This window comes from Oncorhynchus nerka, linkage group LG8 (genome assembly GCF_034236695.1).
Source record: "Oncorhynchus nerka isolate Pitt River linkage group LG8, Oner_Uvic_2.0, whole genome shotgun sequence".
Lineage (NCBI taxonomy): Eukaryota > Metazoa > Chordata > Actinopteri > Salmoniformes > Salmonidae > Oncorhynchus > Oncorhynchus nerka.
In genome coordinates, this window is record NC_088403.1 from 33978400 (window position 1) to 34005867 (window position 27468).

At 41.9% G+C, this 27468-nt stretch overlaps 1 protein-coding gene across 3 annotated transcripts in view; it reads left to right on the forward strand.

Moving 5' to 3' along the window:
* The window catches only part of LOC115133827 (dedicator of cytokinesis protein 4-like), a 147553-nt gene that overhangs the window by 50005 nt on the left and 70080 nt on the right, over positions 1–27468 (forward strand). For all 3 annotated transcript variants that reach the window (XM_065021717.1, XM_065021718.1, XM_065021719.1), the window contains exons 8-12: positions 6787–6938; positions 14497–14578; positions 14726–14786; positions 14990–15122; positions 15675–15763. In XM_065021717.1, coding sequence (XP_064877789.1) covers positions 6787–6938; positions 14497–14578; positions 14726–14786; positions 14990–15122; positions 15675–15763 — 517 coding nt within the window. The remainder of the gene's footprint in view (positions 1–6786; positions 6939–14496; positions 14579–14725; positions 14787–14989; positions 15123–15674; positions 15764–27468) is intronic.

Below are 27468 nucleotides of genomic sequence, written 5' to 3' on the forward strand. Positions count from 1 at the left end.
GTCTAAAATAAATAATGGATGTATTGTGATGGTGTATATTCAATTGATTTATTATATATGTTTTTACTGTAGATGATCCAAAGGGCGCACGCATCAGCAGCTTGTGTGTGTGTGTGGATGCCTGGAGATGCTAATCGTGTTTATGTTAATTAACGGCCAATTACCGTGAGAACGGCAGTGTTTTGCGTGACAATAACCGGCAGACAAAATTACATGACCACCACAAACAAACATAATTTGTTCAAAGAAAATCAAATTGTATTTGTCACATACACATGTTTAGCAGATGTTACTGCGGGTGTAACGAAAGGCTTGTGCTTCTAGTTGCAACAGTGCAGCAATAGCTAACAAGTAATATATAACAATTTCACAACAAATGCCTAATACACACGCATCTAAGTAAAGGAATGTAATTAAGAATATATAAATATATGGATGAGCAATGTCAGAGTGGCATAGACTAAGATACAATAGATGGTATAGAATACAGTATATACATATGAGATGAGTAATGCGAGATATGTAAACATTATTAAAGTGTCATTGTTAAAGTGATTAGTGTTCCATTTATTAAAGTGGCCAATGATTTCAAGTCTGTTTGTAGGCAGCAGCCTCTCTCTGCTAGTGATGGCTATTCAACAGTCTGATGGCCTTGAGATAGAAGCTGTTTTTCAGTCTCTCGGGCCTCTGCTTTGATGCACCTATACTAACCTCGCCTTCTGGATGATAGTGGGGTGAAAAGGCAGTGGCTCGGGGATTTGTTGTCCTTTTTGGCCTTCCTGTGACATTGGTTGCTGTAGGTGTCCTGGATTGGCAGATAGTTTGCCCCCAGTGATGCGTTGTGCAGACCACCGTCTGGAGAGCACTGCGGTTGTGGGCGGTGTAGTTGCTGTACCACGCGGTGATACAGCCCGACAGGATGCTCTCAATTTTCATCTGTAAAAGTTTGTGAGGGTTTTAGGTGACAAGCCAAATATATGGTTCAGTGTAAACTGTTATATTTTATTATTAACAAACCTATATGTAAAGTTGCAACCGATTTCTTTCAACATTCAACTTACTTTTATCCTTTTGTTAAACCTAATAAATAACTATAAGTCGCCTCTTCACTCTTGATGTTGAGACTGGTGTTTTGTGGGTACTATTTAGTGAAGCTGCCAGTTGAGGACTTCTGAGGCATCTGTTTCTCAAACTAGACACTCCAATTTACTTATCCTCTTGCTCAGTTGTTCACCGGGGCCTCCCAATCCTCTTTCTATTCTGTTAGAGACAGTTTGCGCTGTTCTGTGAAGGGAGTAGTACACAGCGTTGTACGAGATCTTCAGTTTCTTGGCAATTTCTCGCATGGAATTTCTCAGAACAAGAATAGACTGACGAGTTTCAGAAGAAAGTTCTGTTTCTAGCCATTTTGAGCCTGTAATTGAACCCACAAATTCTGATGCTCCAGATACTCAACTGGTCTAAAGAAGGCCAGTTTTATTGTTTCTTTAATCAGAATAACAGTTTTCAGCTGTGCTAACATCATTGCAAAATAGTTTTCTAATGATAAATTTGGATTAGTTAACACAACGTATCATTGGAACACAGGAGTTATGATTTCTGATAATGGGCCTCTGTACGCCACAAAAAATAATCAGTTTCCAGCTACAATAGTAATTTACAACATTAACAATGTCTACACTGTATTTCTGATCAATGTGATGTTACTTTAATGGACAAAAAAATGTGCTTTCTTTCAAAAACAAGGACATTTCTAACTGACCCCAAACTTTTGAATGGTAGTTTGTGTGTGTATGTACAGTATGTATGTATGTATGTATGTATGAATGTGTGTGTATATATATATATATATATAACCCATTTTGTACCAAGTACATTTTTTATTTTTACCTATCCACATTTCTTCAATTAGGTTACAAGGAATTAAATAAATTTCCTGTACATTTCAAAATATTAAGTTGTTTGCATAACATGAAATAAAGACTCCAAACCCTTTCTTTACCTAAGACTTTCACATTAACTGGTTACAATATTGTAACCAGATATATAACCAGATGGTGACCAGCTCTTTAATATCACATTACTTACGCAGATATTATTTCAAAATCCTGTACAGTCATTCTGAAAAGTACTTTTTCCTCTCATGGCTAACTACCAGGAGGAGCTTATATTCATGAGCTCACCTTGAGTGACAGCTCTTTGAAACGCCTATGCCAAGCTACTAGGATGCAGTGTTGCAGTAAAAATCCCCTCAAGCTAAATTGGTGATGCACAAAACAACTCAAGCGACATTGAAATTGCATCAACGATATATATATATATATATATATATATTTTACCTCTCCCATTTGGCATGTCCTTTGTGCTGTGTTTCTCAGCAGCACTGACGGATGTGTTGACTTGACAACTGTCAGAGTTTTGAACGACCCTTCCCCCCACCTTTTGCTCCATGCTGACTGAAGACCTAGCTAGTCAGTATCTAGCTAACACCAGACACAGATAAAATGGGAAACATATAAGTATATTTGCCATAGGTAAACTTTTCATTATATTTGCTAACACCCTACAGTAAACATTTGGCACCAGTAGAGTAGCTATCTATCTATATAAACCATGCCCATCTGCAAACATGCCTTAGGTAAGAGAATATATCATGTTACTAGTGGAGAATTAAAATGGGCTCCCAAGTGGTGCAGTGGTATAAGACACTGCATCTCAGTGTAAGAGGCATCACTGCAGTACCTGGTTCAAATCCAGGCTGCATCACATCTGGCTGTGATTGGGAGTCCCATAGGGCAGTTCACAATTGGTCCAGGGTAGGCAGTCATTATAAATACAATTTTGTTCTTAACTGACTTGACTAGTTAAATACAGGTTAAATTAAAAAAGCTCACCTTGTCCCCTTAATAATGAATCAACAGGAGGGGGCCAGTAACTTTATGATCACATTTTATCAATGTAGAAGCAACAGTAATTTTTTCATACTTTGATCAGATTTCCTTCAAATATCTGATGAACAACAGTGCCGTTCCTCTTTTTACAGTGAGTAGTAGAGAAAGAAACTAAGGTGCACTTGTCCAACAAAACACAAATGATTTGCATCAGAGCGTGAGTGTTCGGTTCAATGATTTCTTCAAGAATACTTGGTGGAGCATGGCGCTTGGTTCGATTCCCAAGGACCACCCGTACGTAAAATATATGCCCGCCCGCATGACTGTAAATCACTTTGGATTTAAAGCGTCTGCTAAATGGTACATTCATATATAGTATTACTTTATTGTGACCCGATCTTGGTGATTAAAAGCACCATTCATTCCCCTATATTGTGCCAACCTCGCTACCGGTAATTCAGATGTGTGTTTAGGACCACTAAGCTTGTAGGTCAGAGAGCCCAGAGCAGAGCAGGGACAGTAGGGCTCACTACACTGTCATACTGAACAGTGGCGATGGGATAGTTCAGGTTTACCTAGGTCAACATACCGTCTCCAATTAGCACTAGCATACATGGAGAGAGTAACCAGTGTCACACTATTGTGCCGAACCGTACTGGTCCACGATACTTTATTTTCAGATTGTCCTTTGCCCCACGTTTCATGTGATAAAGGCATAATGGAAGGATCCTTATGTACTGTAGCCTTGATTATTATGTGATAAAGGCATAATGGAAGGATTATTATGTGATAAAGTATAATGGAAGCCTTTATTATTATGATTATTATGTGATAAAGGCATAATGGAAGGATCCTTATGTACTGTAGCCTTGATTATTATGTGATAAAGGCATAATGGAAGGATCCTTATGTACTGTAGCCTTGATTATTATGTGATAAAGGCATAATGGAAGGATCCTTTATGTACTGTAGCCTTGATTATTATGTGATAAAGGCATAATGGAAGGATCCTTTATGTACTGTAGCCTTGATTATTATGTGATAAAGGCATAATGGAAGGATCCTTTATGTACTGTAGCCTTGATTATTATGTGATAAAGGCATAATGGAAGGATCCTTTATGTACTGTAGCCTTGATTATGTGATCTCAGTAGGGTGTATTTAACTCTCTCTCTAAAGCCCAGGGACATTTAGACTGTTACAATACTTGTTTCTGTTTCACGCTACTTGCTAGAAAATATTACACGGTGAACCTGGTCCTCTGTAGCAGCTGGATCGTGAGTTCGATTACCAAAAACCACCCACATGTAAAAACTGTGTGCATGACTGTAGGTCACTTTGGATAAAAGCATCTGCTCAATGGTTTGATTGTTATATATATTATGAACAATATTTGAACAGTTTGAACGGTTGAGTTACAATACCACACTACACCAGTTCCCCTCCCGTATTAAGTGAGGCAGAAACAGTCACGCAAGACATTGCCTTAACGTACTGTATAGTTGAGACAGAGAAGAAAGCTGCTAATGAAACTCTATCAGTTGTCACATGAGCCTATTCATTCCAGATGAAACCGAACTGGGAGATTAACCCTGTTACGTGAGCCGCAGAAAACATAACGTCTCGATGCCTGCTGGTGCCCCCTCTCCTCTCTTCTCCTCCTCCTCCTCCATCCCAGCATCTTCCTCTCCTCCACCTGTTAGTCCTTACCACTGAAAGAAAAGTGAAGATGAATGCAGGGCAGGCTTCGGCAGGGACAATAGCAACCATCTGGTTGAGTGGGTGAGTGAGTGAGTGAGTGGGTGGGTGGGTGAGTGAGTGAGTGAGTGGGTGGGTGGGTGAGTGAGTGAGTGAATGGGTGCATGCAAGATTGCAAGGAAGACTTGGACTGGGTCCTAGCTGTTTGCCACCAGTCCTTATTTTGTCCTTGTACTGGGCACCAACACAGAGACAATGACTAAGGAAGATGAGAGTTCATTATTTTTCTGTCCTCAGTTTATGCAAATTTGTGCAGCGAGCTGTGAATAATCTATATTAAGGCGTCAGCATGCTTCTGGTGGCTGGTGAACCGAACGAGTGTGCTGGCATACTCCCTTAACAGACATTTGCTTGAAAAACAAGAAAAAAACGTGAAGAGTACTATTTGTCCATTTTGAGATACCGTAGACAGTTCCTCAAAATAGTCAGAAGGTAACTCAAGAAATCTGTCAGTAATTTGACGTTTTTTGCTGAGGTCTTAGTTGAGCAATTTTACATCTAACTAAGATGTTTGGTGCAGTATTTCTAAATAAGAAAATGTTAATGAAAGCTAGTCGACCCTCGTTGAATGACATCAAAGACTACTGAAGAATGTCTACTGTTGACCAATCACAGACGAAGGGGCCGACGAAGGGGCGTAGACTTTGGCAACTGACTTCAGCTTGCCTCAAGAAAACATTTTGTGTGCCCGAACCGAAAAAATACATACCAAAGTCCAAAACAAACCAAAACGTCACAAAATGTCGTGATAATCTATGCACGAACTCTTCTAAACTGTTTCGGCTGGGAAGCATGCGGACGCCTTTACAGTACTACACTGCTGTGTCAGATAATAATGTAGAGATATACTGTAGATCTGGTTGATTTGATACATTATTATCCAGTGCTTAAGAGCGCATAAGGCTTGATGCTGTGGGTACATTGTGCTACTGTTCCTTCTATCCCAGTTTGACATGGTTGATCGTGTGTGTGTGTGTGTGTGTGTGTGTGTGTGTGCGCAAATGAAATAAATATAATTCCTTTGAAGCACTCTGCGTTGTGACATCCTTCCTATAAAGGTGTAAATGGTGTGTGTGTGTGTGTATTTCCTCATGTGTTGTGTGTGTGTTTTTTCTACAAAGAGGGCAGCATATTAACTGAAACAAATTAGATTTGGGCGACTATTAAGGAAGCGTGCTGTGAACGTGCAGCCTCTGGAATTAAATGGAATACGTAACACGTTTTTGGGAAAATAATATGCACAGCTTTTCCACAGCTTGACTTAAAGGGCCATTCAGCAGTTGAAACAATACAAAAGCATTTTCCCCGCCACTGTTTTGGTAAAAAGTTGATGGATGGGTCGGGAGAAATGATCTATGGATGTTCACAAACATTGGAGTAAAATAAGTGTTCTGATGGGGTGTGACAGTTAAACTAAGCTCCTGAGGCATTTGTAAGTTATATTCTTCAAGAATCAATGGGAATCAATGGATGTTTCAACTGCTGATTGCCCCTTTAATGGGATTTGGAGCGAAAGGGTGAAAATGCAGCATAAATCTGAAATTACCTCGTTCTCTTTACCTGCTCTACTCAACCAGTTATAAAGCGCTTTCCTCAACTGAGATGAAAGGCAAACGCCAGAGTAGAAAGAACAGCTTGAAAAGCCAATGCTGCAGTTTATTTTCACAGAGCTACTGTAGGTCCACTTTGAAGTTTTTCATTCAAGTCAAATTAGATCATTACATTTTTTTTTATGAAGGACAACGCCGAATAAATCAGTTCATTGAAAAAGGGAAAGTGATTCAATTGTGTTCACAGGATAATCTCTGCACTCAGAACCAACGATAAGGCTGTGTCTAGATGCTATAGTAAAAGACCTGTGTTTGAACTGGCTGATGACCATCAGGGTTTTGACATGTCTAATCCTGTGTGCACACATTGCAGAGCGCTAGCCCACTGTCTTCCTGACATCCCTAGTTCCGATAATAAACAACCAGTAGACCCGTGTTTCCGCAGGCTGATGACCATCAGGGTTATGACATTTCCGACCCTTTTGACCATAACGTGCCACTTAGACTAGACTGGTGTTTTTGCGTAGTGCTAAGCACTACGTTTTCGCCGTCCAGATGATCTCTGATCCTGTTTGCCCACACCACAGATGGAGCACCGTCACCGTAAGAAGGAGACTCCAGTGCCGGCCAGCACGCACCACCTCTTCGTCCACATGAAGAGCCTGATGAGCTCCAACCTGGGAGAGGAGCTGGAGGTGTTCTTCCACATCTACGACGGCAGGGAGAACAGGCCACTCAGGTAAACGGTGCAACCTCTGTGACTGTATGTCCTGATACTAACACGGGTATACAACTTAGAACGAAACACTGTATTGGCATGCGTTCTCAGTAATGTGCTACTATGGATATGTTGTTGACTTTGAAGTGTGCGATCAATGTGTAAATTGTAGTATGTGTGCCTTGCATCTGCTGGCGGCTGCCCCAAATCAAATTCAAAGGGATGAACACATTTTGTGTTGTGTTTTATTGCATTGCATTATATATTTAAGTGGGTAGGGTAAGTAGGGTCTCATGATGTTGTTTTGAAGGGAACAGGATTGACTGACCTCTGACCTTGTGTTGGGGGTCTTTGCAACTAACAATGGAATTCCATTTTGAACCAGTTCCGGCGTCTAGCAACCAGTCTATCGGTTGTGTTTTTTTTCCTTGGCCTCCGTTGAGGCTACCACACTTGTGGCCAATCCTATCGGACTGTAATGCTGCGTCACAGTGAGCTGGTGGCATGGTTGAAGTGGGTAAGACCGTGTTCCTTTCATCTGACTGTAAACACAAGTCTGTCTCAAAGCCACGTCACAGGGTTTGTTTGCGGTTGGCCGTTGCTGGTGGTAGTAGTTATGAGGGAGGCACACGGGTGCTTACGTGTGAAGGAACACCACACACACGCACTTGGATAGATCACACACACACAGTGGCCCGTTGGTGAGAATGTTGTGTGAATTAACGTCACTGTTTCCTATGAAGAGTTGAGTGTGTCGTGAGTCAAAGGGAGGAAATTCCATTTCAACTCGCAAATTAATCCATTCATCAGAAAAAGAAAGGGAAGTGTGAGAATAGAGGCTCAAGCGTCCTCTTTCTGTACAACAGTGTCTGACGTCTGTACCCTGGTGGCTAACATGATAGAAACTAGGCTGATGGTGATGGGATGAATGTTTCAGCATGTGCAACAGAGACGACAAGCCAAGTGTATCTAGTCAACCATTATTCATACACAGTTATCATTAGGCATCGATAGACTGATGTCCCAGAATTCATTGTAGAGTCTGTTGTCCAGATAACTGTCAATGGATGTTGCACTGTTGTCTCATCCTCCCGGGAGCTTTTCATCCTATAGTTAGTCGCGACACTTCTTCCCCTTGTGAGTGTTGCTGTGACTAATATCACATGAGAGAACACATATTTCCACCTTCTCTGCACAAGGCTGTGTTGATGGCTTTGTCTGCCTGAACGTCGAGAGTGTAAGAGCAGGTTACCAGTGGGACTCACTTTAAAAAGGGGCCTATTTAAGTGTGCTCTCTTGGCTCTCTAACTCACAGCTCTGAAGTTCATGATAATGAAGGCAATTCTCACTTTCCCAGCAAGCAACTTTGTCGCAGAGTGTATAATTAGCTTCAACGGTATTATCTTAATTTTCTCTCCAACCAGCTCTCTCTCGCTGTCTTGCTCGCTCTCTCTCTCTCTCTCTCTCTCTCTCTCTCTCTCTCTCTCTCTCGCGCTTTCTTTTAAAAAGCTTGCCACTAAGCACCTGTGCCCGGTAATTGGTCCTTAATTGTAATGCCATGCCATTTGAAATGCATTAAGAAGTAAGAGTGCTTAGCACTACGTATATCATAGCTGTCGCTCAGTTGCTTGATAGATATAAACGTAACCCCCCGCAAAACATAGTCAGAATCGTTTGAAAGACTATATCATTTATGTGATTCTTACCTTGATATAGACTCGATGGAATTGTGCATCTTCTAGCCCAGAGACATAAGAAACACGACGCATCCAACTTATCCCAGCCAACTGTCACGTTATATGAATTAGTTTCTCTCTATGCAAGCAGCACTTTATCTTATCTCGTCTTAACTAATTACTTTCTCCCCCTCTCTTTTTCTCTCTCTCTCTGGCTGGGGGCTGTTCAGCTGTCTTCAGCTGTCTTCCTCCATTGTCTGGAAGCTCTGAGTGCCCACTGAGTTCATCTTCCTGCCACCTATGTTGTCTTGAAGGGGAATCTGGCCGCATCCCAAATGGCACCCGCTACTTTTGACGTTGGGCTCTGGTCAAAAAGTAGTGCACTATAAAGGGAATTAGGGTGCCATTTGGGACGTGAGCTCTGTTGTTTTTTTTATGGCTGTTTCCAAGGCTTTTTTTCCCCCTCTACCTGGCTGACAGCCAGTTAATTAGTCCTTATGGTTGTTGTGTTGGTTCGGGGTTTGACTGGAGCCAGATGGGGGTCCGACCTGCTCTTTCTCGAGGAGAAACCATGCCAGCACCACCAGCTCAGCAGAAGCCCTCATTCAGAGTCAGACATGGCATCTGTGTTATATCTAATAACCCTAGCATGGATGCAGGCGCACACACACACACACACACACACACACACATTCACGACTACAACCACTCTGAAGAGTGGATGACACTGACAAGCCATCCAGACACCGCTCTCTCTCTTTCTCTCTCTCTACTGAGCAGTTCTGTCAACATTCACTCAAGCCCCTCTCTCTCTGCTGTCATAGAAACGAATGGGTTCCCTCTCCTCTTCCACGCTCTGGTCAGTTTTAACAAGACTAGGGATGGATGGATGAGTGGAAATGGGGCACTAGCTGCTGTCTACACAATCATCTATTGTTAGAGCAGCCAGTAAAACAACAGCAGTCTAATGAGAACTGTCACAGATGGTGTAGTGGGGACACATTCACTGATAGCTTGGATGTTGATTGGTATGCTTGTGATTGGTTTCAACATTTTTTTCCAATGTGTCTGGGTCAGTGGCGGTTCTAGATTGTATGGCTCCCTGGGAACCCTCACCCCCACATATCAGCCCCCGCCAACACAAAAAAAGCACCATTCTGCACTAACGGTCATTTTTATTCAGACATTGGAACAACACAAATGAATAATCCTAACTGTAACGGTTTTCGTCGTCGGATGAGGAAGAGTAGTCGGACCAAAGCGCAGCGTGGTAAGTGTTCATGTTTTATTATTGAACTGAACACTAATACAAAATATCAAGAGAATAAATTCAACTGAAACAGTCCTGTAAGGTGCAAACACTAAACAGAAAATAACTACCCACAAAAACCCAGTGGGAAAAAGCTACCTAAGTATGGTTCCCAGTCAGAGACAACGATAGACAGCTGTCCCCGATTGAGAACCACACACGGCCAAAACAAAGAAATACAAAAACATAGAAAAAGGAACATAGAATGCCCACCCAAATCACACCCTGACCAAACCAAAATAGAGACATAAAAAGCCAGGGCGTCAGGGCGTGACACTAACCTTTAAAACTATCAAATATATAAATATCATAAATATCAAAAAGAAGTAACAAAGACAAATACAAACAAATATGTGTTGATTTGGCACTTGAGCATCAATACATTACCCGTCCCCCAACACTGTCAACCAAGAGTCAAGACTAAACCAATTCACCTTGGTGGTGTGAAGACTGGTTTTATGTTATTAACGATTTGGCACAAACCAGAAAAAAATGCAACAGTATGTCTGCGAAACTATATATTCACAGTATTATGAATTAATTTCTGAGTTTATTTGGTAGCATTTTGTAGTGTGACTGATTTTACTAATTGCATTAGTACTGTACAAAGTTAGAGGTGCGCTATTTGATAGATTCCCCCGCTCCCCCTACCTCAGGCTTCCATTGGGGAGACCTGAGGTCAACCTAACCCCGTCCCCCTCCCCATCTTGTACTTCTGAGTGGGAGACCTTCCCAGGCAGTAGCCTTCCTAGCTCACAAACTAGAATCAGGGCGCCCACTCCGACAAGGTTAGTTGACCCACAGTCCCACACGGTGACGTGATATCATTGACGTGGCGTGCAAATGAGCAATAGAAAACCGATCGCGCAAATGTCACCATTTCCAAACAATTTGCACGGGCACCCTGTGACGCCCCCGGCTAGATGCCGCCATGAACGGCAGCCCATGTCGCCTATACCTAAATCCGCTTCTGGTCTGGGTCCTCTATGAGACACTCTCCCGCAGTGCTTCACTCTGTGAGTGTGAGTGTGTGGGCCATATTGTGTGGCTATACGGTAGTCCCTCAGACTGATTCAGACAGTCCATTGTGGAGGGATATCCCGTCTCCTCTTCCCCTGGAGACTCTGTATAGCATGGTTCATTTACCTAGCCTTCAACACACACCAGCCAGGTCATTCTGGCCCACGCTCATGTCTGGATCTCTTTCCTAATGCAATCATCGATACCAGGGGAGGAACAAATAAATACTCTGAGCACTGCAGAGGGACTATGTGATGAGCGGGAGAGAGAGAGGGAGAGAGGGAGGGAGAGAAGACATTCATTATATTTAAATGAATCCGCTGATAGGCAGTGATATGGTCCCACTAGGGACCTGCTAGTGGCCTGAAGCAACCTGATCAGCAGCCTTGCAGCTGTGTGTGTGTGTCGTGGGGCTCAGGGATCTGTATGCACTGGAGCGGCTGGTAATTGGAGGATGAGGTTTCAAAAATGTAGTGTTAATTAGAGATTGGAGCGGGTGGGTGTGAGTGCGTGTGTGTGTGTGACTCCCATGCTTAATGCATAGGAATCTGTCAATCTCCTGGTTGGCTTGCTGAATTAACAGGCTAGCTAGCTAACGGCCCGTGTAAGGCTATAGCTGTAGCAGCGAGGTTGGAGTTGGCTTGCTGTCCCAGCATTACAAGGCTCTCTCTCTGCTTATCTGAGGGCTGTGAAAGTCACCTAACAGGATTAGCTGGCCGTTGGCAGCGGGATGGGACAAGTATGGCAGGGGATGGTGTGAGTGTGTGTGTGTGTGTGTCCTCTGTCTGACAGTCACTCTCCTCCCTATCCTTTCAGCATGGGAGCATCTGAGGCCAGTTCTGTTATGCTGCAGTTGGTTAAATGCACATTTTGTAGATGTTTTTGGAATTTGTATATACACAATATGTATAGTAAGTATGCTATGTACACTACTGTTCAAAAATTTGGGGTCACTTAAAAATGTCCTTGTTTTTGAAAGAAAAGCTTTTTTTTTGTCCATTTTAAATAACATCACATTGATCAGAAATACAGTGTAGACATTGTTAATGTTGTAAATGACTATTGTAGCTGGAAATGGCTGATTTTTTAAATGGAATATCTACATAGGCGTACAGAGGCCCATTATAGCAACCATCACTCCTGTGTTCCAATGGCACATTGTGTTAGCTAATCCAAGTTTATAATTTTAACCTGTTGCGACGAGCCATCCCGGATCCGGGATCGTGAATACAGCCTCAAGCTCATTACCATAACGCAACGTTAACTATTCATGAAAATCGCAAATGAAATGAAATCAATATGCTAGCTCTCAAGCTTAGATTTTTGTTAACAACACTGTCATCTCAGATTTTCAAAATATGCTTCTCAACCATTGCAAAACAAGCATTTGTGTAACACTATTGATAGCTAGCGTAGCATTTAGCGTAGCATTTAGCGTTAGCATTCAGCAGGCAACATTTTCACAAAAACCAGAAAAACATTCAAATAAAATCATTTACCTTTGAAGAACAGATGTTTTCAATGAGGAGACTCTCAGTTATATAGCAAATGTTCAGTTTTTACAAAAAGATGATTTGTTTAGGACAAATCGCTCCGTTTTCTGCATCACGTTTAGCTACGAAAGAAACCTGTATCCAGGATTGTGTAAATCTATCCGCAAGCTCATTAGCATAACGCAACGTTAACTATTCATGAAAATCGCAAATGAAATGAAATAAATCTATTTGCTCTCAAGCTTAGCCTTTTGTTAACAACACTGTCATCTCAGATTTTCAAAAATATGCTTCTCAACCATTGCAAAACAAGCATTTGTGTAACACTATTGATAGCCTAGCATAGTATTATGCCTGACATTCAGCAAGCAACATTTTCACAAAAACAGAAAAACATTCAAATAAAATAATTTACCTTTGAAGAACTTCAGATGTTTTCAATAAGGAGACTCTCAGTTAGATAGCAAATGTTCAGTTTTTACAAAAATATTATTTGTGTTGACAAATCGCTCCGTTTTCTTCATCACGTTTGGGTAAGAAAAAAAAAAGAAAAAAATATTAAGTCATTAAAACGCTAACTTTTTTTCCAAATTAACTCCATAATATCGACAGAAACATGGCAAACGATGTTTAGAATCAATCCTCAAGATGTTTTTCACATATCTATCGATGATAAATCCTTCGTGGCAGGTGACTTTCTCTTCTGAAGAAATGGAACGCACATGGACCTAGAGATTACGCAATAATTTCGACACAGGACACCGGGCGGACACCTGGCAAATGTAGTCTCTTATGGCCAATCTTCCAATGATATGCCTACAAATGCGTCACAATGCTGCAGACATCTTGGACGAATGGCAGAGAGCATAAGCTCGTTCACGGCACATTCACGGCCATATAAGGAGACGATAGTAAAACAGAGCTTCAAAAATTCAGGTCATTTCCTGTTTGATGTTTCATCTTGGTTTCGCCTGTAGCATCAGTTCTGGGGCACTCACAGATAATATCTTTGCCGTTTTGAAAACGTCAGAGTGTTTTCTTTCCAAAGCTGCCAATTATATGCACAGTCGAGCATCTTTTCGTGACAAAATATTGCGCTTAAAACGGGCACGTTTTTTTATCCAATAATGACATAGCGCCCCCATAGGTTGAAGAGGTTAAAAGGCTAATTGATCATTAGAAAACCCTTTTGCAATTACGTTAGCGCAGCTGAAAACTGTTGTTCTGATTAAAGAAGCAATAAAACTGGCCTTCTTTACACTAGTTGAGTATCTGGAGCATCAGCATTTGTGGGTTCGATTACAGGCTCAAAATGGCCAGAAACAAAGAACTTTCTTCTGAAACTCATCAGTCTATTTTTCTTCTGAGAAATTAAGGCTATTCCATGCGAGAAATTGCCAAGAAACTGAAGATCTCGTACAACGCTGTGTACTACTCCCTTCAATGACATCCGACATTGCAGTGTATCCCCAATGTTATTGCAAAGCGCTTTGCTTTGTTCATTCTAATCTACACTCCGTCATTTTCCTTTCTGTTGGTTGAGAGTCCAAGAACTGGGTTAGTATCGCTCCTGAAGAATTCGCTAAATTCTATGAATATTTCATCTAGTTTGGTAGAAAGGTAGCATCATTTTCTTGTGATGTCGGACATGGAATTGAAGAATATTTTTTTTGTGTGTTGCCGGATATGTTGCGTACAATCTCGTCATAGTGCTATGGCATTAATTCTTCTTCTTCGAGCGTTATTTGCCACAGGGCTCTCTCTCTGTGAATACGGAGGAGCTTACCTCTGGGTTACCTCTTGTTGTACTCTTGTAGACTAATACACTACATCTGCTTGTACTCTAGTACACTACATCTGCTTGTACTGTAGTACACTACTAGGACACTACATCTGCTTGTACTGTAGTACACTACTCTCGTGTGGGAGACCTGATCTAGTAGCTTGCTCGTTGTTTAGCCAACTCCCCTCCTCTGTCATGTTTACTGTCATCACCAACATATATTTTTTTTATGGCGTGACAATGAATAACCTCTCTTCCCCTCTTCTTTCCTATTTTCTCCTCTTTTCTCCTCCTCCAGTGAGAGGTTCTTTGTCAGACTGAATAAGAACGGAGTGCCCAAGTCGCCGGAGAAGACAGAGAGACAGTGCACCCTCTTTGTGGCGAGTACTGAATTCCGCTGTGTCTTCTATGCACCCTAGGGGGTATAGAAGTCGTAGTCGTTCTGCACATGACACTTTGTCTGTTATTGTATTGAGGATACTACCATCACCCTTTGATTAAAAATGTATGTGTTTTTCTCTCTTCAGGATTTGGGGAGCAGCGATCTCAGAAAAGACGTCTACATTGTTGTTCACATTATGAGAATTGGTAAGTTCCCAGTGCCCTTAATTAGTCAAACACTACATTTATATCGCATACATTTCAGTAAAAATGAACACAGCTCTAACACAGTAATAACATAGTATTATAGTATTGCAGTAATTATAGTTAACTGGTAACACTCTCTAATATAGTAACTACAGAGCACTGATGTACAGACATTGACTGTGTTGTCGTTGTGTTGGTTGCAGGGCGGATGGGCGCTGGGGAGAAGAAGAACCTGTGTAGTATCCAGTACAGACGGCCCTTTGGCTGTGCTGTGGTCAGTATCGCAGACCTTCTCACGGCAGACTCTAAAGACGACCACCTGCTGAAGGTTTACGCGTGAGTCACCTTCCATCATATCGAAAGTGCATTTGTACACAGAAGCCACAACTCACAATACACTTCAGTACCCTCTCACAGACAATGAAATAATGTAGCAGATACATCGTTCAGCTTTCACAGTGGACGGATTGTGGGGCAACAGTGTTGACCAGCTTACACACACACACACACACACACACACACACACACACACACAGACAGACAGACAGAGACACACAGACACACACACACACACACACACACAGACAGAGACACACAGAGACACACAGACACACACACACACACACACACGGGTACTATTACAGCACTCTAGATACATACCCAAGGGATGATTGAAAAAGCCGTTATAGACACAGTAATGGTTTGACCTACATAGGGGCTGAAATGGGTGGACAATAGGCCTATAGTACTTAGCCCAGAGTTTTGACGCTTCTCTACCTCTGTGTTTCATTGGATTTATATGATAAAGTTGAGGAATGTTATTGGGCTAGTATTATCTCGTTGACCCAAATCATGCATGGCACACCACGTTTTGCCTTCGTGTTCCAGATGTACCACGGAAAGCGAGTGGTATCAAATCCACGAGAACATCATCAGAAAGGTCAACTCCAGATACAACCTATCAGGTTCCAACACGGGTAAGGAACAACCTCCCCTTTTGTATTTCTCACCTCACAAATAGCGGAAAATATTATACCTCGAAAATTCTGCCGAACTGAAAATACAGGAGATACAATGGATGGGAGTTTAATGGGAAGCCGATTAGCTCTCTGCTGTACAATTCCACTGTAGCTGGGTTTGTACCACGCTGCTCGGCACAGCTCAATATGCATTGAACTGATATAAATAGCAATCCCCTCCATATGAAACTGACTGTCTGCCGTTCTCCCTAGCAACAGGTTGATGGATAGGAGGAGAACATTAGGTTTAGGCTGTGAGAGGAAATTGCAAATCGGATGGAAAGAAAGTGGATGGAAGACGGTTGAAGACATGTATGAATCGCTTCTCAAATAGGCCTAAATTATATTGTGTGTGTGTGTGTATACTTCTCTGTGCGTGCATGCGTACGTGCGTCGTCAATGGTTCATTTCAATAGCTACCTCGCCTTATTCTTATATAGCTTGTTTACAACAATACGATTAGTAGCCAACTGGCCTCTATTCACTCCACAAAACACTGGGAAGGTTTGTAGGATTTGGATCTCCATCAACAGAGTCTATCTCACAGACAGATCTGCAAGTCTGCTCCTATTTCAGCCTCAGCCCCTCAAAAGACCAGCAGTAATTGCATGAGGTGCAGTCACAACTCGGGGATTTGAATAAGCTGGTAGTGGAGGGAGCAGCAGCAACACAGTAATTACGATGACTGACAAAGTCATTTAGCATACTGCGCTATCCGCTGCGAATTTACATGACGTTTTCACCTGAGAGTTAATAACAATAGTGAATAATAATGGTTGTCTGTTCTGAAATGTTTTAAACGTGTATTCTTCCATATATAGACACATCCTGTGTGTTTTAATCAAATCAACTATATGCATTGAGCTTGTCTGATGCTTTAAGCGAACTGTTTGATTAAATAATTAAAGACACACAAATGACTAGAGGGAGTCCGACTGCAATTGATTTGAGTGTGCAGTGCCTGGCTCAGACTTGCGTGTGTTAAAAAAAAAAAGAGACTGCGAGTGACTGCGCACCCGTTGTCTCTCTCTCCTCCCTGCTGCAGCGACTACCACAGAACATCTACAGTGTGTATCGCGCTGTCCGTGTTGCTGAATCTGCAACATAATTACAGCCATTTCTGACTGAAAAGTATTGTTTTACCGAAAAAACATTCCCGATTCCCTCAGCCCATGATCTCTTTAGTGAAACATGTATGCATCGCATGCACGTGACCAATAGGGTCTGACCTATAGCATATCATAATCACATCAATAAATTGGTTAGAACAAACTCTGAACACTGTAACACATGGCAAATCAAATCAAACCCAATTTTATTGGTCACATACACATGGTTAGCAGATGTTAATGCGAGTGTAGCGAAATGCTTGTGCTTCTAGTTTCGACCGTGCAGTAATATTTAACCTCCCTAGGGTACGTGGGACGCTAGCGTCCCATCTGGCCAACATCCAGTGAGATTGCAGAGCGCCATATTCAAATACAGAAATGCTCATTATAAAAATTCAGAAAACAAAACATATTTTACAGAGGTTTAAAGATGAACTTCTTCTTAAACCAACCACAGTGTCATATTTATAAAATGCTTTTCGGCGAAAGCATACCTAGCACAGAACATACCTAGCCCAGAACATAGCCCAGTTGACAAATTATTACAAACAGTAACCAGCCAAGCAGAAGCGTTACAAAACTCAGAAATAGAGATAAAATGAATACCTTACCTTTGATGATCTTCATATGGTGGCAATCAGAAGACATTCATTTACTCAATAAATGTTCCTTTTGTTTAATGAAATCTCTTTATATCCAAAAACCTCAGTTTTGTTAGCGCATTTTCTTCAGTAATCCACAGGCTCAAACACAGTCAAAACAATCAGACAAAAAAAATCCAAATTGTATCCGTAAAGTTCATAGAAACATGTCAAACGATGTTTATATTCAATCCTCAGGTTGTTTTTTTAGCCTAAATGATTTCAACAGGACAATAGGTAGGGTCCACTGTTCAGACTGGTCTTACTCCCTCATTTATAAGAATACAAGCATGAAACGATTTCTAAAGACTGTTGACATCTAGTGGAAGGCATAGGAACTGCGAATGGAGTCCTAAGTCAATGGATACTGTAATGGCATTGAATAGAAAACTACAAAACAAAAAAAACTACTTCCTGAATGGATTTTTCTCAGGTTTTCACTTGCTAAATCAGTTCTGTTATACTCACAGACACTATTTTAACAGTTGTGGAAACTTTAGAGTGTTTTCTATCCAAATCTACCAGTTATATGCATATCATATCATCCGGGCCCGAGTAGCAGGCCGTTTAATTTGGACATGCTTTTCATCCAGAATCCCGAATGCTGCCCCCTACCCTAGAGAAGTTAATAACAAGTAATCTAACAATTTCACAACAACTACCTTATACACACAAGTGTAAAGGAATGACTAAGAATATGTACATATAAATATATAGATGAGCAATGGCCGTGCGGCATAGACAAGATGCAGTAGATGGTAACATTATATAAAGTGGCATTGTTTAAAGTGACGAGGGATACATTTATTACATCCAAGGTTAAAGTGGCTAGAGATTTTAGTCAATATGTTGGCAGCAGCCACTCAATGTTAGTGATGGCTGTTTAACAGTCTGATGGCCTTGAGATAGAAGCTGTTTTTCAGTCTATCGGTCCCAGCTTTGATGCACCTTTACTGACCTCGCCTTCTGGATGATAGCGGGGTGAACAGGCAGTGGCTCGGGTGGTTGTTATCCTTAATGATCTTTTTGGCCTTCCTGTGACATCAGGTGCTGTAGGTGTCCTGGAGGGCAGGTAGTTTGCCCTCGGTGATGCTTTGTGCAGACCTCACTACCCTCTGGAGAGCCTTACGGTTGAGGACGGAGCAGTTGCCGTACCAGGCGGTGATACGTCCCGACAGGATGCTCTCGATTGTGCATCTGTAAAAGTTTGTGAGTGTTTTTGGTGACAAGCCAAATTTCTTCAGCCTCCTGAGGTTGAAGAATACGCTGTTGTTGATGCGCTGTTGCACCTTCTTCTGACCATTTCAGTTTGTCCGTGATGTGTACGCCGAGGAACAAAAAACTTTCCACCTTCTCCGCTACTGTCCCGTCGATGTGGATAGGGGGTTGCTCCCTCTGCTGTTTTCTGAAGTCCATGATCATCTCCTTTTGTTTTTTTGATGTTGAGTGTGAGGTTATTTTCCTGACAACACACTCCAACGGCCCTCACTTCCTCCCTGTAGGCCGTCTCGTCGTTATTGGTAATCAAGCCTACCACTGTAGTGTCATCTGCAAACTTGATGATTGAGTTGGAGGTGTGCGTGGCCACGCAGTCATGGGTGAACAGGAGTACAGGAGAGGGCTGAGAACGCACCCTTGTGGGGCCCCAGTGTTGAGGATCAGCGGGGTGGAGATGTTGTTTCCTACCCTCACCACCTGGGGGCAGCCTTGCGAGGGTTAACACGTTTAAATATTTTACTCACGTTGGCCGTGGTGAAGGAGAGCCCGCAGGTTTTGGTAGCGGGTCATGTCAGTGGCACTTTATTGTCCTCAAAGAGAGCAAAGATGTTGTTTAATTTGTCTCGGAACAAGACATCGGTGTCCGCGACGGGACTGGTTTTGTTTTTGTCATCTGCGTGACAGCAATATGGATGCAGTAGTCTGACAAATAAACTCAAAACGAGGGAATGTTTGGAATAAATTTGACTAGTTGTGGAAAATACTGGAGATCAAGAAAAAGAAGGTATGGAGTAAGCGCTGCATGCATATTGTGTGTGCTAAACAGGTGCTGTTAGATTACAATATACTTTTTTTGACCGTTTGGAACAATGCTAACAACACTAAATAAATTATAATTATAAATTATAGCGTTTTTTTGTAAACACTTTATTTACAGCAAAGACTAAAAACTGTCGCATTTATTTTATTTGTGAATGCAATTTCTGTAACGGTTTAGGCCTATTCATTGTTTACGCAAATTATTCAGTGGTCGCTTTGTTATTGGTTTAAAAAAAAACTAAAATGCTTGATTTCACTTCAAATCACAAATGACTGGTATGCTGTGTGATAACATAAACGAATAAAGGATCGATTGATACAGTAGCCTATATAAGTATTGAAATATAGGCCTCAGTAAGTTATGGTATTAAGACTAAAAAGAATGAGGGCCTACAGCTCGATGGAAGTTATACCAGGCTGCTATGGTAAGCCTACTAATGATAATGACATTACTTATTATAATGATGATATTAATAATAATACTAATATTAACACAAAGAAGGAGAACAAGGAAAAAGGAGGGTTATTATTTTTACAAACATAATTTCTCGGACAATATGGAACAGTGTAAACAACACTAAAGAAATTATAAATAATACCAGAGAGGCTGTTCTAATGGAAAAAAGTGTAAATCTTTTATTACAGCATAGCAAAGATTAAAAACAGCCGTGAAATTGTTTATCCGACATGTGGTTGCTAGACTATTAAACAAACACTCAAACAGGCAACAGAAGCAGGATCTTCCTCTCACTGTCAACTGCGTTTATTTTCAGCAAACTTTTGTGTAAGTATTTGTATGAACATGACAAGATTCTACAACTGAGACATACACTGAACAAGTTCCACAGACATGTGACTAACAGAATTTGAAGAATGTGTCCCTGAACAAAGGGGGGGGGGGGGTCAAGTAACCAGTTGCATTAAGTACTGCAGTGTATCTCCTCCTCATGGACTGCACCAGATTTGCCAGTTCTTGCTGTGAGATGTTACTCTTCTACCAAGGCACCTGCAAGTTCCTGGACATTTCAGGTGGGAATGGCCCTAGCCCTCACCCTCCGATCCAACAGACGTGCTCAATGGGATTGACATCTGGGCTCTTCGCTGGCCATGGCAGAACACTGACATTCCTGTCTTGCAGGAAATCACACACAGAACGAGCAGTATGGCTGGTGGCATTGTCATGGTGGAGGGTCATGTCAGGTTGAGCCTGCAGGAAGGGTACCACATGAGGGAGGAGGATGTCTTCCCTGTTACGCACAGCATTGAGATTGCATGCAGTGACAACAAGCTCAGTCCAATGATGCTGTGACACACCGCCCCAGACCGATCGACCCTCCACCTCCAAATCGATCCCGTTCCAGAGTACAGGCCTCGGTGTAATGCTACTTCCTTCGACGATAAACACGAATCCGACCATCACCCCTGGTGAGACAAAACCGCGACTCGCCAGAGGAGAGAACTTTTTGTCAGTCACGTCTGGTCCAGCGACGGTGGGTTTGTGCCGATAGGCGATGTTTTTGCCGTTGAAGTCTGGTGAGGACCTGCCTTACAACAGGCCTACAAGCCCTCAGTCCAGCCTCTCTCAGCCTATTGCGGACAGTCTGAGCACTGATGGAGGGATTGTGTGTTCCTGGTGTAACTCGGTCAGTTGTTGTTGCCATCCTGTACCTGTCTCGCAGGTGTGATGTTCCTATGTACCGATCCTGTACAGGTGTTGTTACACATGGTCTGCCACTGCGAGGACGATCAGCTGTCCGCCCTGTCTCCCTGTAGCGCTGTCTTAGGCGTCTCACAGTACGGACATTGCAATTTATTGCCCTGGCCACATCTGCAGTCCTCATGCCTCCTTGCAGCATGCCTAAGGCACATTCACGCAGATGAGCAGGGACCCTGGGCATCTTTCTTTTTTTTTCTTTTTCTCAGAGTCAGTAGAAAGACCTCTTTAGTGTCCTATGTTTTCATAACTGTGACCTTAACCTCTAGCGTCGAGCAATCCCGTATCCGGGAGCGTAATCATAGCCTCAAGCTCATTACCATAACGCAACGTTTCCTATTCATGAAAATCGCAAATGAAATGAAATAAATATATCGAAACACAAGCTTAGCCTTTTGTTAACAACACTGTCATCTCAGATTTTCAAAATATGCTTTAACCAAAGCTACACAAGCATTTGTGTAAGAGTATTGATAGCCTAGCATAGCATTAAGCCTAGCATTCAGCAGGCAACATTTTCACAAAAACAAGAAAAGCATTCAAATAAAATCATTTACCTTTGAAGAACTTCGGATGTTTTCAATGACGAGACTCTCAGTTAGATAGCAAATGTTCATTTTTCCCCAAAATATTATTTGTGTAAGAGAAATAGCTCCGTTTTGTTCATCACGTTTGGCTAAGAAAAACCCCCGAAAATGCAGTCACTTACAACGCCAAACTGTTTTCCAAATTAGCTCCATAATATTGACAGAAACATGGCAAATGTTGTTTAGAATCAATCCTCAAGGTGTTTTTCACATATCTATTCGATAATCTATCAGTGGTGGCAGCTGGCTTCTCATCAGAAGACAACGGAAAAATACTGCAGCTGGAGATTATGCAATATTTGCGACGGAGGACACCAAGCGACCACCTGGTAAATGTAGTCTCTTATGGTCAATCTTCCAATGATATGCCTACAAATATGTCACAATGCTGCAGACACCTTGGGGAAAATGTGGAAAAGGTAAGCTGACTCCTAGCTCCTCCACAGCCATATAAGGAGTCATTGCCATGAGGCGGTTTAAAAAAATGTGGCACTTCCTGATTGTATTTTTATCTAGGTTTTTTCTGTAACATCAGTTCTGTGGCACTCACAGACAATATCTTTGCAGTTTTGGAAACGTGTTTTCTTTCCAAAGCTGTCAATTATATGCATAGTCGAGGATATTTTTGTGACAAAATATCTTGTTTAAAACGGGAACGTTTTTCATCCAAAAATTAAAAGAGCGCCCCCTATATCGAAGAAGTTAATTGCCTACCGCCTGTAAGCTGTTAGTGTCTTAATGACCAATCCACAGGTGCATTCATTGTTTATGGTTCATTGAACAAGCATGGGGAACAGTGTTTAAACCCTTTCCAAGATCTGTGAGGTTATTTGGATTTTTACGAATTATCTTTGAAAGATAGGGTCCTAAAAAAGGGATGTTTCTTTGTTTGCTGAGTTTATATGGATGATTTATTAAGCAAGGCACATTTAACAGTTAGGCTATTGATTATAGACCTAATTAAGTTGGCGTTTCCTCTCTCCTCACTTTTCTTAGACAATTTAAGCAAGGGCTGTTTTCTCGTCTCCTAACTCCGCTGCTGCCTCTGCCGCATTGTTCTCAACACCAATATGCTGGTTAACTTTGCTATTATGCTTTTGCTATTAGAAACGGAAATGCGCCAATTCAACAGCGCACTGATGTGTTTCAGAACCTCGGACAGCGACCACTACCCAACGCGGGAGAAAGCACTTTTATTATAAAATAATAATATTTTTATTTGTGTTGCACCATTGTTCTTACATAATATAACCATATACAATTTCAGTACCATATCTTAGACTGATGGACTGTGCCATCCCAACGGCCTCCACAGTGGATTAGTCCACTCGGACAGGTGTCTTGTGCACCATGATATATATATATATATTTCTCTACAGCTCGAGTAAAGACATTTTGGTCGACCAACAGCCTATCGACCAAACAATCGGCCAGTCGACTAAATGGGGTCAGCCCTACTAGTCCGGCGCCAGTTAAAATCCCAAATGAAAGATTGGAATAAATGAAGATGTTATTTGCTCAGTTGAATTGATAAGCGAGAAATTGGAATTAATTCCCTGACAAAAGTGAACTGGGGAATGATGCTAAGTAGGAGAACAATATCCTTCCAGAGATACACTTTAATCAACCATTTACTGCACTCTCTCTGACTCAATGCAGTTCAATTAATACATTCTATAAGATGATGTTATAATCCTTATATCATATGCATATTGCAGTAGTATCGAGTAGTCTGTTATATGTTGTTGTTGATACCAGATAAGACATGCATATTTGATGTTAACTAAGAGGATGGGGATTCAGAATGCTTTTAAGATGTGTTGATTTTTCAGGAGGTTGCAGAAGAGTTTAGGCGGTTTCGACATCGAGGTTATTTGTGGCAGTTTCCATGCAGGATGATATGGTCCAATAACACGTCAGTGTTCAGCTCTGCTGTATTTAGAAGAATCGGTACCCATGCAGTTGATGGAGGGGTGTAGCAACGTATGATACTGTATGCTTCAATACATCACCGAAGGGGAAAGGGGGATACCTAGTCAGGCTGCCATAATCAACGTCCACGTCATTGACGCCCGAGGGGGAGTTGTTGTCAGGGGCTGGGTAGAACGGCAGATTTTCCCACCTAACAGGCTCAGGAGTCGACCCAGCAACCTTTTGGTTACTGGCCCAACGCTCTTAACCGCCGGGCTACCTGCCACCCCGACACTTATCATGGTGTTTCTACACTGAGTGCTTCTCTTTCCATGACATGGACTGAAACCGGGCGAAAGCTACGATCCCTTATTCATGTCACTTGTTAAATCCACTTCAATCAGTGTAGATGAAGGGGAGGAGACAGGTTAACACTAGAACCGCTGGGCCTTGAGGGACCCAGTTCAACCTAAAGAGCGGTCATTCTGACTGCAACATTCTAACAGTGTAAGTCATATATTTCATATATGCCATCGCAAAAATAATCATTTGGTTGTGTTTATGAAGGCCTTGGGTGACATTAGAATATGATTAGTATTTTATTTCAACTAACACGATAATACTTTCATTAGTTTATGTAAACATAGGCTATATGTAAAAAAATATATACTGTATATAAGAATAAAAATGGCTAAAATTCAAGTGTTCAATCCATTTTATTAGAGGAGTGCCATTGTTACAACGATGAAACAGAAAGCATATGTATTGGAACATGGTAGTAGCCTTTTTTTATATGGACAAAATAAAAAAATAACCCAACCACCAAGACACATGGTCAACAGTCGCGCAGTCAAATGATGAAAACGCAGCCTAAGCATCATTATCAGCGCCAAGTGGCCTTGATAAATAGTGAAACTCGGCAAAACAAAGCTACAAAGGCCTCATAATGAATATCAGTGTAGATATGACAGCAGTCAAAAATAATCAATTATTGTCAGCTCGTGTTTGTCTGCATCTACACGCAATGGCATTCGTTGGATTTAGTTTGTTATCCCTTTGTCCTAACCGTTGAGACCTTTTATTTTATTTTTTACTTTCAATAGCTTGACACACTTTGACATACCTTTGTTTTGTTTGTAGTCTCCTATTGTCTCTTTGTGTCTTGTCATTCTTCCACACTGTTGTACCACAACAGTTGTGCAGCTGCCTTATTTTGGGCAGAGGGAGGGAGCTCCTGGCTCACTTTGTTCATGGTGCCGGGCCAGACTTGTTTTCTTTGCAAGCAACTTGTTCGCCAATTAAAGTGAAGTGAAGCAATTGTCCATGGGGACATGTTTTTTGCCTGCTGTCCAAAGTGGATATTTTCCCCGATATTGAAAGCCATTCAGCATGTACAGTTACGCTCACTGTGTAGCCTATTCCAAGTCGGCCAGAGGAGACTGATAAGACAGCTGTGATTGGGTGAACTGATATCGGTAACATACCATTTTAAGATTAGGCCTATAATTAGAATGGATCAATTCAATAGAATGGCCCGCCCTGTTCTTCATTCACACGATGCGTCGTTCTCGTCCTCTTGCTCATCAACTCACCCATTCTCCCCATTTCTCCCCACACGCACATCGCGTCACATCACATGATTGAAGTAGAGTTGATGTGGTGGAATTATTTTGAAATGCACATTTTTTTCTGACCCTGGCCTCTTAATTAAGTTGTGTTAAATCAGAAGATCCAGGCGGCTTTCCATCGAACACCTTCCAGATTGCGTCACGATCATACTCAGTGCCGGATCAAGCTTCCCCTTTCCTGTTTCACAGCCGCTGAGAAGTGAAACGGGAACAGTTCAAACTGCATCACAGTAAAGTTGTGTGCGTTTCGTCTGAATGATGATGAATGCAATATGGATTGATACAGCAGTTGCTGATGAATTATGTCAAACCAGTGCTGTTTGGCTCATTGAGGAGCGAGGGCACATTCATTAATTATGATTCGGCATAAAACTTTGACAGAGCCACAGTGTACGGAGTAGTTCCACGGAAACCCTGCATGTTGAAAACCTGTTTTAGTAACAGCATGTTATGCATAAAAAACAGATGAGTCATTCCCGAAGAGGTAGAAATGCTGACTTCTACAGAACAAAGCCCATTACATTTCCCTTGGATTTACTTGACTGAGAACACTCGTTTCCCCCTGCTAATTCTGTGTATTTAAAGCCATCCCACCATTCCTACTGTACAGGTATGTATCCTCTTCATTTCAATATCAACTCCAGCCTCTTGCACGTTCTGCTGTAATTGCAGCAGGCTACTATACGACTGCACTAAAAGACAATCAGGTGACTGCGCGCCTCCACTCTCTTCTCCACAGGTCCTGCCCTTATAAATCATTGATGCAGGAGGCGGTGGAATAACTTGCATAATTAAAGGCCTTAAATTCATTAGTCTGGTTGTCAGGGGAACAATTAAAATGAGCGGTGGTGTGCAGTGCTGTGCTGCGTAGCGGGGCTCGCTGTGTAGAGCTTCCAAACTGCCGACCAAAACCAGCCATGGAGAAATATTAGCTAGCTGCTGGCCAATTTACAGGGAGAGACGAATGAAGAAAATATGAGAAAATATGAAGCAGAGGAACGAGCGAAATGATATTGTTTGAGTAATCATAGAGAGAGGATGAGAGGGAGCGAGAAGAGAGAGAAAGAATAAGCAGGAATAGAGAGATGGAGAGAGAGAGAGTGCGGAGTCCGCAAAAGTGACAGAGAATGAGGCTCCGCAATGGGCAGAAGCAACACAAGCCTGTGTGTTGTTGTTGAACAGCGGAAATGCTCCATCCTGTTGCTCCCTGTGCTCCTTGTGTTAAGTTGGTGAAAAGCCAGTGAGGACAACAGAGGGGAGAGAGTGTCAAAGTGGTGGCAGGCAGGCTGGCAGCCCTTTGTGTGTTACTGTGTAGAATAGCAATGAAGCAGGGGTTTGCCTAATTGTGGCCCTGGAGTGGCTGTGAGGCTGTGCTGTGCCATGGGCTTCATCCACATGAAAGGGAGGGCAAGGCGGACATGCCCCAAGCACTGTGGAATCTCCCCCCAAACCTAATGGGTTTCTCGTCTTAGATTATTGATCAAGCCTTCACTGTGCCATGTTAAAACATAACGTTACTGTGGAAGGATTTCAGTGTTGTTACAAGACTGCTGCCTCTGTATTCCTGTGGTTTGAGCTGTGACAGGCGAATCTGTTCAAGGAATGTGTGTGTATGTGTGTGTGTGTATGGATATTGTAGTTTGGGGGAATTAAACCCTTGCCATCTTGGGCCACAAAGTGCCGTAACTTCTCCTTTTAGCAGGCCGGCAAAATATGTACCAGTTTCTAAATTCAAGAATATATTGACCTGAAACATTTCAGAATGACAGGATCAGTGGTCTGGTTGACCAAAAGCCTTTTCCACTTCCTTGAAAACCGGAGCAATATCTAGCATGGCATCAAGGAAATATGGAACGATATGAAAATGAAAAAATACTGAAAATAGAAGCAGGGGTTTTATTCCAAGGCCACAGTCTGCAATTGTACATCTATTGTTTTCCAATATTATTAGATGGAGACGACACCAATGCTTTCTCTATATTATTTATTCTTAAAGCATACCGTAGTCTGACTCATGGTGTGTGTGTGTGTGTGTG